The sequence below is a fragment of the Epinephelus moara genome, chromosome 14, assembly GCF_006386435.1.
Source record: "Epinephelus moara isolate mb chromosome 14, YSFRI_EMoa_1.0, whole genome shotgun sequence".
In the NCBI taxonomy this organism is placed as follows: Eukaryota; Metazoa; Chordata; class Actinopteri; order Perciformes; family Serranidae; genus Epinephelus; species Epinephelus moara.
In genome coordinates this window covers 8,147,444-8,159,951 of record NC_065519.1, presented here as the reverse complement: position 1 = coordinate 8,159,951, position 12,508 = coordinate 8,147,444, and the positions used below count along the sequence as shown (strand labels likewise).

At 39.9% G+C, this 12,508-nt stretch overlaps 1 protein-coding gene and 1 long non-coding RNA gene across 2 annotated transcripts in view; one reads left to right on the top strand and one right to left on the bottom strand.

Annotated features, from left to right (window-relative positions):
* Positions 1 to 323: 323 nt before the first annotated feature.
* LOC126401567 (uncharacterized) lies at positions 324 to 7,616 on the top strand. Its single transcript, XR_007571087.1, has 2 exons — positions 324 to 653; positions 2,969 to 7,616. It is a non-coding gene; the product is annotated as an uncharacterized LOC126401567 (long non-coding RNA).
* Positions 7,617 to 10,259: 2,643 nt separating this feature from the next.
* oip5 (opa interacting protein 5) overlaps positions 10,260 to 12,508 on the bottom strand; it is a 3,821-nt gene continuing 1,572 nt past the window's right edge. Inside the window, exons 2-5 of the mRNA XM_050062921.1 lie at positions 11,417 to 11,483; positions 11,211 to 11,333; positions 10,858 to 10,939; positions 10,260 to 10,488 (exon numbers count right to left, since the gene is read on the bottom strand). Coding sequence (XP_049918878.1) covers positions 10,396 to 10,488; positions 10,858 to 10,939; positions 11,211 to 11,333; positions 11,417 to 11,483 — 365 coding nt within the window. The 3' untranslated portion in view covers positions 10,260 to 10,395. The remainder of the gene's footprint in view (positions 10,489 to 10,857; positions 10,940 to 11,210; positions 11,334 to 11,416; positions 11,484 to 12,508) is intronic.

Genomic DNA, 12,508 nt, shown 5'->3' with positions numbered 1-12,508 from the left:
GGTTTAAAATCCCACCTAGAAATGTATTTTCATATACTCTTTCTACATCAACACCATCTATTCTCACTTGTACCAGAGTTTTGTTCTTTATTATTTGTGTTTTTAATGCTTAAGTACATGTATTGTGAATACCTACACACTATCCTACAGCACAACCTCATTAATCAATTAATTTTTGCTCATTTTGGTGACGTTTGTGTTCACCTAGCGGCAGTAAACGCACCACAAAGCTGATTGATAACGGTCAGGAGAGAAGAAGAAGAGGTACTTCCGGGGCGGGCTTCCATTTTGATTGACAGGTCTCCGGCACAATCGTCGCGCTCTTCCGTTGGCTCGTAGTAACAGAGCGAAAATGGCGTAGAGCGGAGGGTGTGCGGAGACGGGGACGAGAGGACCTTCTCCTCTCCGGGGTGTAACGGAGGGAGGAAAGGGGGGCCCGGCGGGCCGGTTTGTCGGTTTATTCTTCTCTTACCGTGTCTTCACCAAGCGCGGCCACACTCCAGAGAGGAAACCCGGCGTACGTCCAGTTTGGGAGAAATGTGTCACCGTAGAGGAAGAAACCCCCCTGGCTTTTGTTTACCATTGTGAGCTGCAGCAGCTCGAACCCCGGTGAAAATACCTCTGCACCATCTCGGACCAGCGCTCACACCAAGGTCAGTCATTTGCAACCATGCCAGACCTGTGTGTCAGCTTTAACTGTAATTTTTCTGCTCATTTTATTCATGTGGGGAATTGGAAATGCACTTAAAAGGGGGAATTCACTCTTACATTAAATTCAGCTTTTCCAGTGATTTTTAGACACTAAAATCAATAACTATAAAATCAGACAACTGTCTTAGCTGGATATCAGAGGACTTCAGTGGACTCATTGGCCAATTATCAATCAATGTCTCTTTATTCTTTGTTATGTGTTTATAAGTCATTTACATTTTAAGTCTTTGTCTAAATTAGAGTTAGTTAGTAACGTTAGATACATTCAATTGTTGATTGACATGTACAACAACTAATAACTGACAAGTTGTCTGGGTTTTTTTCCAAGCAAAAATACAAAAGAGCTCCAAGTCTCAGGTTCATCAATGTTAATATTTACTGTTTAAAATACTGTGAACTTACTATCTTTTTTTTGTAATGGACATGGATGGATTACTTGAACAGGCCTAGCGGGCACAGGCCCAGGAGCACAAAGTGTTAAATGGCCCTCCCTGGTCTTCACCTGCAAAATGTCACTTTAATTAATGCATACTGGCCAGGGAGAGACACAGAGAGACCACAAAAAGATTCAAAGGAACAGCAAAGAGACACAAAATAACTGTCAATAGGGGCAAAACAACCACAATGAGACATGAAATGACTATAAAGAGACACGAAACTACCACCAAGAGACAAATGACTGAAAAAGACACTAAATTACGTCAAAGAGATGCAAAAGGACTAAATAAAGACAAAAAGATCTACAAAGAGACTCAAAGGAACAGGCTAAAGGGGCAAGACTGCCACTAAGAGACATAAAATTACCCCAAAAAACATAGAATTACCTGTAAGAGACAGAAAATGACCAAAGAAAAAAAACACAAAATGACTTCAAAGAGACACAAAATGACAAAAAAGGACAAAAAAAATTACCCCAAACAGACTCAAAATGATTACAAAGTCGAAGCGAAACTACCACTAAAAGACACAAAATGACTTAAAATGACACAAAATTACGTCAGAGACACAAAATGTCTACAAAGACACACAAAACTACCACTAAGAGACAGAAAACGACCAAAAAGACCACCAAAATATGCAAAATGCCTACAAAGAGATGCAAAACTACTACTAAGAGACACAAAATTACCAAAAAGGTACAAAATTACCTGAAAGAGACACAAAACGGCTAGAAAAGGGATGCAAAACTACCACTAAGACACAAAATGATCAAAAAAGACACCAAATTACTTCAAAGAGGCGCAAAACACCCACATAGAGACACGAAACAACCGAAAAAGACACAAAATTACCTCCAAGAGACACAAAACACCCACATAGAGACACAAAACTACCACTAACAGATACAAAATGACCAAAAAAAGACACAAAATTACTAAGTCTGGAGCCCTGTTTACACAGAGATCGCGCTATAGGGCCATTACGATGTCCTTTCTTGGCGCTGCTTTTGGATTTTTACACAGAACCAAGCAACGGCAACACAATACTGCTCCAGTGCGTGTTTTAATTTAGAATTGTTGAAAGAAGAAGCGTAATGGCAACGACATGTTACACAACATAAGCAGCCTCTAGTGTGACATATAACCTGCGTTGGCAGCGTTTTATAAACAATAACAATAGCACAACATGGCAAAAGTAATCATTTACCTTCCAGATTATATGGCGACTGATCTAGTCTTCTGCTTCCAGAAAGGGGCTCCTGGACCTCATTGTCTCCCCAATTTACAGACTTTTTTGGCTGCTGTTCTTCTTCTTTGTGTTAGCTGCTAACTGCTACTGCTGCTTATAAAATCTCCCACCAGTAGGTTGCATACTGAACACCTTGTCAAAACATCACATACGCCCCCTCTGTGGTCCTGTCCTGCTGGCTGTTACTACCTCCATGGCCAGCTGACATGCAACACAACTCGGTCCCCCCCATTCCACAATTTTACCTTTTACATAGAACGATGAGGTGGAAAAACGGTGTGACATTCCCGCCTCGAACAGGAAGTGTAAAAGGGGCTGAAGTCTGGCTCGTGTAGGAGAGGTTGTGGGGCCTTTAGCATATCTGTGCCCAGGGGCAGATGTTTTCATAATGAGTCCATGTTGTGGACAGTTGGTTGGATGAATGTTGATGTTCATTTTATAAACAAAATGACAAATAATAGGCAGATGCTGGATGGCGTAATCAATATAGTCCTCTTGTCTTTCAGCTGCTCTTAAAAAATAGCTGCTCTATATAATAATAAATTAACGTGATTATTTTTAACTCTAGGATGGGTTTTCCAGTCCATGCCGTTCTGACACCAGCCGCAGCCCAGCCTGAAGGAACAACTCCCCTCAAATCAGCCCCAGCAACACCATCGACGGATCACTTCAACAGCCACCCAGACTTGTGGAGGTAAAGGACGAAGAGTCACTGTGAAGATGACCTCTTTTGGGCTTTTGGGACATGGGTGCCCTCCTTCCTGCTGTTACTGGGACATTGGCTCTCTCTCCTCCACACCAACCCCCCTCTCCTGGCCTGTTTCTGCAGCATGATCATCAGTCAGGGCATCTGCCAATGCTGTGGACTAGTCTGACTTCCATCACGCACACTCTGACTACGTCTACATGTAGCGTAACGTCGGCTTTGCGGCCACTAAGTTGGCTGTAAGGTCGGGGGGAGTTTCATGTCTCAGTGCATGTAAACGTAGTCACTTCTGCCTCCTGATTAAGTAGAAAAAAAAGTCCCCGTACGCTCTGTAATTAGATCAAAGCAGTTTGATAATGACCAAACTGCTCCGGTGTCCCGGGAAGAACGCAAAGACACAAGATACTGTAGCAAAGATCAAGGCCTGTGATTAAATTAGACTCATAGGGTGTTTTTCGTTTGTTTCGTGCACTACCTCATCGCCATAACAAGTCCAACAGGGAGTGAATGATCAGTACAAGTAGCATAATGGTTGTCAAGCGCCACAGCAGTTTTATACGTTGTTCCTGGATTCATTTAGGTTTGAATAGGAGAAGGCCGAGCAGCCCAGAAGCACACAATGCGTCATTTACTATTCAGTTTAAAGGTTTTGACTGCGGTCCCCTATGCATCTGCTCTAAAGGACGGTCACAAGGAAGTGTTTTTACGTCATGCTCTAATTTGCATTTCGGTGCTCTCTTTCTGTGGAGGTTTATTCCCAAATTGAAGGTAAAGACAGAATTGGCAATTTCCCCCTTGTGACATCGTCCTTGAGATCCCAAAAATTTGCCGATTTACAGTATTTAAAGATAATCGTTTTTTCCCCTTTTTACTATCTTCATTTTTTCTTTCTTCCCCCTCCTTTAGTATACTTTTATGTTGTCTTTCTCCGTGGATATGCTCTCATTTTGTCCTCTCCCCCACTTGACATGAGCTCTCATATAAGAGACGTACAAACATGACATTCTCAACACGCTGCAGGTAGAGACACAATTGACTTTTTGATTCCTTTTGTGCCACGAGCCAAAACAGTCCCTAACAATAAGTGAACCTGGCTTATCAAACATCACGCTTCGTCTCTACCTGCCGTCTCTGTGTCCAGTAAGCGGAGAGATACCAGTGCTGAAGTAGCAGCTCCTTTGATTCAAGCTTGGATTCAAACCCTGGTCTCATTTCTTCAACTTTCTTTTGGTTCATTTTTTATATGATGAAAAAAAAAATCACATTTACCGGGATTTGTGCAATATTTGATCTTAACTGTCATGTTGTTGACCAAACTGTATATTGTATAAACAAGTGACAAGTTGTTTGAAAGCAACAAAATCACCAATGTCTTCCATTAAGATATGTATAGACTCATGCGCATTAGCTTATTTAGCGGGACTTTTGCGGTGCCAACATTATAGTAGCCATGCATGACCAGTAGTGATGCTTGCTTCATGAAGAATAGTGAAATCAGTTTCTAGACTAAGCTGGAGCTCAAAAACTGCAGAAAACCATTTTAGTCAAATTAGAGGGTGGTAGATTGACGTACTGCGCCTTTAAACACACCACGGTTAGGTACAGCTTTGCCCTAAAATCTTAGACTAATACAAGACCTCCTTTTTATTCCATGTGTTGGGTGTAGAATAAGAAACATACGATTAAACACAATCAGGGTTTATGCAGTTAATATGTATTGATTCAAGTTTATTTAGGCGCATATGCTCAATATAAGTAAGTGCTTTTTAACTGAACTGCTGTAGGATTCTTGTCTGAAAAAACAAACGCTTAAGAGATGTCGTAAATTAACCCAGCTGCCAGAAAAAAAAAAAGTTGGTGTTATATGTTTCTGCATTCCACGTGTTTACAGTGCAACAACGCTGTGATTAAAGTATCGTTAGGTTTAGGCACGAAAACCACTTGGTTATGGTTAGGACAAGATCGTGTGTTAGCTTAAAATACCCGGTTTTCGGGGCACAATCCCGGCAGGAAAAGCAGCGATGTCTCGATGAAAAACAACTGCTTGTTCGTGACACTATCCCACAAAGAGTTGCTCCAAAACACCCACGTTTGGAGCCTAAATAGCCGCTCAAACTAGAGATGTACGATAATATCGGCATGTCATTGCTATTGGCCGGTATTTAAGATGAACTGTTGGAATCGGCCAACATGCTTTTTCTTATTTTGCACAATGAATGAATATTACGTACATTGAAAAATATTATATTTCATGTCTCCATCTGCTGGTGGGCCATCATGATAAGAGTATGCATGTATAATATGATGTTAATTCCACTACAGAAGAGACTTGATGATCACTAAAATTAGGTGGGGAAAAAAGTGGATATATCGATATCTGTATCAGTTATCGGCAAAAGTAAATATTGGCATATCAGATATCGGCAAAGAAATCCAATATTGTGCTTCCCTAGCTAAAACACAAACGTTTTTTTTTTGTGCATGTTGGTCTCGAACAGAGGTCTGCTGTAGTGACGGGCAAAAATGAACGAATGAATCTTTTTGAACGACTCTTTTTAGTGTCCGATATGTAACGAGTCAGTCTGTCGAACATGCAAGTGCTCATGAATCCCTGACTTTTCCCACTTGCTGTTGTCACACTACATGCTATGATGAGTGAACAAGAAGCAATCAAATCATGCTTAAGTCAAGACCTCCACGAGCCAAGGGCAATGGTGCATTCACGTTCACCTGGATGGTCGCTCTTTTGACTTCAGTTTGGTCATGAGCTTTAAATTGTAATGTTGAAACAACAAATTATCCTGACACCACATAAATGCAGCACAAGGCAGCAGAGGAAACTGGGACGTCTGCTTCTTGCCCCTCAAAGAATGATAGACTGTTGGTCAGTGACATTTCTGTAACATCGGCTTATATATTACATCACTTTAGAAACAATTATGTGGTTCATATGAAGCGTGCAAATATTACGTCTTTGTGGTCTGCAGAAACTCACAATGCCAACATTTTCCTCTGGTGACTGAGCTGCCTAAATCGTATTCATGCACTCTCAAGCAGCAAAAGAATTAGGAAGTCATTATGCAACAGCCAAAAAGCTCCTGAAAAACGTGTCTCAGTTGTGACAAAGATAAAAACCTTTAGAGAAACGTTCTATTAAGAGTAGCGCTTTAATCTTAGATTTGGGTATAATTGGTGGGGATCCGACGTAGCGTTTTAGTCCTAGAATTAAGATCTCACCATGACATTGTATTGTACATAATACCTCATAGTTTTGGGATTCAGAGCGAGATATTTTAATCCATAAAATTGTATTTGATTATAGTTTTAGAAGCAATAACCTACAATAATGCATGAGTTTAGTGCCAGGGTGTAAGTGTTAAAAGGAGTCTGTAATGTCATGTGGAAAGAATTCCTCCCCTCTCTCCTTTATGCTTACAGTAGCTGTCTATTAGTCACTTTTTGTTTGGGGAGTGGCTTAATATTTGGCTTTAGAATACAGTATCACTTAATGAAGGTTTGGGATACTTCCTGTAGAACAAAGTATACGCGAGAACAGTAGCATCGTGGTATTACACAGACAAATTAAAGCAAATAGTTATATTTTTCCCTGCCTTGTATTCTTGTATTCAACACCAAAACAATAAACGTATAGGTACATGAGAGATGCTTTACAATTCTTGTAGCATTTTTACATCCACAAAAACCCGCCCCTTCCTTTTAGAAATCTAGACTTTCAGTAACTCTGTGGCTGCAAAGGACTTACTGAATGAACTTGACACTTGTTTGAAAAGCACTTTCTCTCTATGTACTGACTTGCACTGTCATCATCACCATCCTGTCTTGAATACTGTGTTCTAAAAACCCTGTAATGCTCTTCGTGGGGATTTATAATCACAATTTATAAGCAAGTAGGCGTCTAGCAACATGAATATATGGGTTTAAAAAATATGCATGACTTAGCAGAATAACGAATGATTTGTATTGCATGCAATAATCCAACTTTGTAATGTGAATGAGTGTAATTAGGCTCTTGAAACGTTCATATCAGATGTTCTGTGACAAAGGTGACAACCTGGGGACGGCTGTTTGACACAACAGCGAGCATGTCGGAGTAGCTTCGATCACCACTTGTGATTTTTACGGACTAAACTGCACCAAAAAATAAAGTAACGGAGAGTAGTTTTAAGTGTTTCCTGCTCTCACTCTGTTGTGTCAAACATGACCGTGGCAGTGCGGCCACAGTGCAGCTGAAAAACACTGATCAGCCTTTGTTCCCATGATAAAAAAAAAAATAACAAAAGCTTAGGTTAAATGATTAATGACATTACTTTGTTGATCAACTTTTCCACTGAGGAGGTGGACTGTGTAGAAACTATGCACTCCAGAGGGAGGAAATGGGCATGCTTATTACGTGTGAGCCTCTTGTCTGGTTTTGTATTAACTAAAGATAAAAAAAAAAAGAATCTGTATCAGAAATTGAGCAATAAAATGCAGCATGGTGCCAATTGGATGGCTGCGTGTTGATGTTTACTTTTACTGTTTAAGTGCTGTTATGGAATGAATGACATAATGTACATGTTTGCAGTAGACCAAAAGGCTTCGCTAACACCCAAGTGAGGAAATTATTAAATGAAAAATAGAGTGACTTTATTGTTATTCTTAGACCCTCGACACCAACAGGGCTCAAAAATTCTTTCCACTGTATTTTTAGCCTTTAAGAATAGTTCAGGGGCCGTATTCACAAAGCTTCTGAACACTAAGAGTTGCTCCTAGTGATGAAATTCTTAGAATAATGATGTTTTCTTAGAATTTCCCCTTAAAGTTCAGACTAGGTCCTTTTTAAAGATAAGTTATTCACCAAGTGTCCTAGCCCTTAAAAAAGCTCCCAAAGTGAAAACTGTTGAGAGCAGGGAGGAAGACTTTTAAGAGGCTAAAGAGTTTCTTAATCAGAGGAGACAATGGTTGATAGACAAAGAGAATGGAAAAATATTCTCCAAATACAGGATGTGAGTAAATCAATAATAGGAAGGAATGCAGGGATAATATGTGTGGTTGATCTCATTAGGGATACGCACACATTTCCCACCTAATGCTGTAACACCAGAAATAAAATGATCACAACACTGAGATATTTGGAAAACTGGAAACATGCAGCAGAGATGACTTGAGTCTGTCTCAACCTTCCATCAGCAGAGTGATGACACTAACAATGACAACACTTTCACAGTCAGCAATTCATTGCATTTCCACTGGGTGTCCACACCTTGCAGGCTCACACAAGGGTGTGTCTGTGACAACCAATCACATCTGTTAAAATCAAGCCTCACACCTAGCAACGAGGTCGACCACACCTCCTCAGTAAAGTAAACGTTTCTGTCCCTTCCTTGCTCAGAGCTGCTCTGAGAACTTTCCTAAATCACTCCTAAGCTGGGACTCCTTACTAAAATATTTCGAGCTAATTTAGGAGCTCTCTGAGAGTGTTCAGTAAAAACATTTCAGTAAGGAGTCCTAGCTTAGGAGCGATTTAGTAAATTTCTCAGCAACTCTGAGCAAGCGAGAGAGAAATTTTAACCTTAGTGAGGAGGTGTTGCTAGGTATGAGACTTTCTTTTAACAGATGTGATTGGTTGTAAGGTGTGAGGACACCCAGTGGAAGTGAAGTCATCACTGCTGCACTGTTGCATTTTTCCAGTCTTCTAAGCATTTTAGTGTTGTGATCGTTTTATTTCTGGCGTTAAAAGCGTTAAGTGGGAAATGTGTGTGTAGTCCTAATGAGATCAATCACAAATATTCCTGCACAATTTATCTGTAGCATTTCATTTACTCACTGTCATGCTGTGTTATTCCTCCTACCTCTTTGCGTTTCCACCATTTCCTCCTCTGCAGGTGTACACAGGGTTCCTACACATTTGGAATTTCAAAATTCCATACTTTTCCATACCCTAATTTCCAGACTTTCAGACGGGTTTTTTTTCCCCAGAGAATATGCGCCATCTGAGTAAATATATCAGTGTATCATATTTCACATCATATTTAATTATTCTTAATAGGCGATTGTAGCCAAGTACCATAATGGCATGCAAATAAAAACTCAGGTAAGTTCAATGTTTGGGCTGAGGCAAAAAGGTTGGGACTCTCAGTGCAAGCGATGCAGTAATGAGACGTCTGTTTTTTTTCCTTTCATGTGGCTCAGAATCGCCTTGTCCCCCATGTTGGCGATGTCAAACGATTTCACACAAAGCTTGCATCTAGCTTTGTGCGTGAATTGGGCATCCTTGGCCAACCAGTATTTATATATGGTATTGTCAAGCCATCCATACAAAAACTTGCATCTACCCATTGTGAACCACGTGAAACTCGTCTTCTTGTCGAAGGTGCAGTGTTGGAGTGAAACTTGATACCTTGGGGGCTGGAGGAGGGTCATGGGGCAGCGGACTGGACAATCAGGTAAAAGGGGCGGTATGTTTTCTGAGACGTTTCCTCTCACACAAACTGTGCTTGGCCCGGCATAAAACACGATCCGGATTGATTAAATTATTTTTGGAAATACCTAATTTTCTATTTTAGAAAAAAGTCTTTTAGAACAGTGGTAATAGTCTGGAAATTTATTTCCATACTTTTCCATACTTTCCACACTTGCGTAGGAACCCTGTGTACAGCGTAGAGGTGACAAGTCTTTGACACTTTCCTATTTCAAACAGCACACATGTTTATTTTATTGGATTGATTTATTTAAAGGACCTTTTTAAATTTCAGTTTTTGGACTAGTATTGGTCTCTGGAATTTATTATTATTCTTTTATTAATAGAATATTGGTGTGTGAAATCTTGTTAAATTATTAACCTTAATTGAAGAAGGTTTAATTGAAGAATTAAATGATGATTTGAAACTGATATTTTTGTAAAAATGACAGTGATTGTGCTTATTCTCCTGCCTGGCACCCAACTTATTCTTGACTCATAGATCTACGCTGCAATGTATTCTTTGAAGAAAATTCATCATGTCAGTCCAAAATATGTTAGTGGAAATGCAGTCCCAAAATTCAATTTACAAACCAGCCAGGAGCAGTGTGTTTTCACTGCACCATGACGTCCACAACACATCTGCAGAGATTGATCAAAGCTATTAAATAAGACCAGGAGAGCGGTGCCTACATCATCGAAAAATGTTTAATGGAAACACAAAACACAGAAAAAAAACCTTACAAGACAAACAAGTCTACAAGAGGGATTGGAGGACACATTAGAGAACACACAGTTCTCTCTGTACAGTCGAGATTGCCTGTGCACACTACTTGACCAATTTGCTGGTGACGCTCCTGTCGACCAGTCTGTTCTTAGTGCGTGACATGTGATCCAACTGGGCCTCAAACTTCTGTCTCACCTGCAGCGTAAAGAAACAAAGAGATTTTTAATTCAGTAAAAGGAATTTGTTTTGGGCCCAAGCATCCTTTAATCCTGTGTCCCTTGTCAAACTTTAACATTTACACATTTAGGGAACATCTAGAAGTACAGATTCAAAGGGATCAAGATTTAATGGAATAATGATTTACTCATCACACTGAGGCTGAACCTTCAGATTTAATCACCTGTTTTAACAGCTCCTCGGACAGATTCAAGTAAGTGCTTATTATGTCACCACAGAACAGATCGTACCCTCATTATGAGATTATTATGTGAGTATGATGTACGACAGTTGAGTGGACAGGTACATAATGGTCAGAAAGAACACAATTATATCTGGTTGTCTCACCTTATTCATGTTGTCTCTGAGGGGCTTCATATCAAATGTGAGTGTGGATGCTTTCACCATTGAGCTGCGGTTGAGGATGTAACTGCAGAGACAAATAGAAAAAGGGATTTGTGAAGAATCCATTGATGTAGCCTAAAAGCTTTTCATACCATAAAATGAACCAGTCACTTACATGCTGTGTACAAAATGTGAATTTGGCTGTGTTTCATCTGTAACCCTGAGCTTTACAAAAGCAATTCATGCAGTGGACAACACTCATAAGTCACTTGTTTATTCCAGCCTCTCCAGACAGCAGTAAACTTGTACACAAGGAGTCAATATGTTTGTGTGCTCACGGATGCAGCAGAGCTTACCAACTGATGTTTGCTTTGTAGAGGAGAAACATGGAGCGAACCGCGGCCAAACGCGACGGGGCTGAATGAATAACTTTCCCCACAGAACAGCAGCAGACGCGGCATTTTAGAGAGCTGTAGATGCTGAAAGAAAACAACACCAGTGGAAATAAATGAGTCACAGACAGAAACCTTTCAGTCAAAATACCATTGTTTTTTTCACTCACCAATTAGCCATATCTCCTTTATGTCCTGTGTCCATTGAATCACTGATGACCACATCATCTGTTACTCCTGAAGAGAGACACGCAGCAAGGTATCAATTAATGTCAAATTGTGATGAAGCACGTCTTGCAAATGAAAAATTAAAGAACATGGCAGGACACAGATTAGCAAAGGTAAATCTAACAAAACAACTGATTGAAATGCAGAAGGTTTCCATGTGAAATAATGAAATAAAATCATAAAACCACTGGAAGAAAACACAGTTTGACCAAAAATAATAATAACTCAGAGTCCACTTACTAGCTTTTTTTTCCAGAGTTTTCAACCACATCATGCTGTTTCCTCAGTGGATAGACTACAACTATGTTGTCTACTCTACGTTTTTTTTATAGAGGTTCTTTGGATGTTTAAAACCAGGTTGTTGGCTACCTCAAATTATGTGTCCATTCCTCGATTATCCTGGAAGTTATTCATATGCCTTTAGTCCGTACAGATCAAAAGAATCAAAAGGGTTTTTCATAAAAATTAATCCAAGTTGTGAGTATTGTTTTAACAGGATAAAGTGGTGTTGTGTCGGTATGCTGGGTGCCGTAACTCACACTCTCTCCGATGTGTTCTCTGTTGAAGCTAGATCAAATGAATGACTCATAATTGATGTATTATCTGAAGCCTAATTTTTTAACAACTAGTATTCATACTGGTTTAAATAAACATTTTGATTGAATTTTCAGATCTTTGCTGAGCAACAGTTTTGTGTGAAAGAAATTAAAGGCCTGTCCCAAATACAGGCCTGTTGATTTCAGTGATTTAAGCCAGTGGGGTCCAGATTTCTCCTTCGTCATTGGTTCAAAGTCCACAGTTTAATACATCTGGCCTCATACTTGCATTTGGCCACATCGTCAAGCTAGTTTGCTGTCTCTGTCAGAGAGAGCTGTCCATGAGTCTCTCACTTTTCAACAGGAAACCGCTAAGGATGCACCGAAATGAAAATTTGTGGTCAAAGCCGAAGCCGAATAAAATTAAATGCTTGGCCGAATACCGAGTACCGAATACCGTTGTTTAGTTTTTCATTAGTTTTTGCAGATGAACCCCCT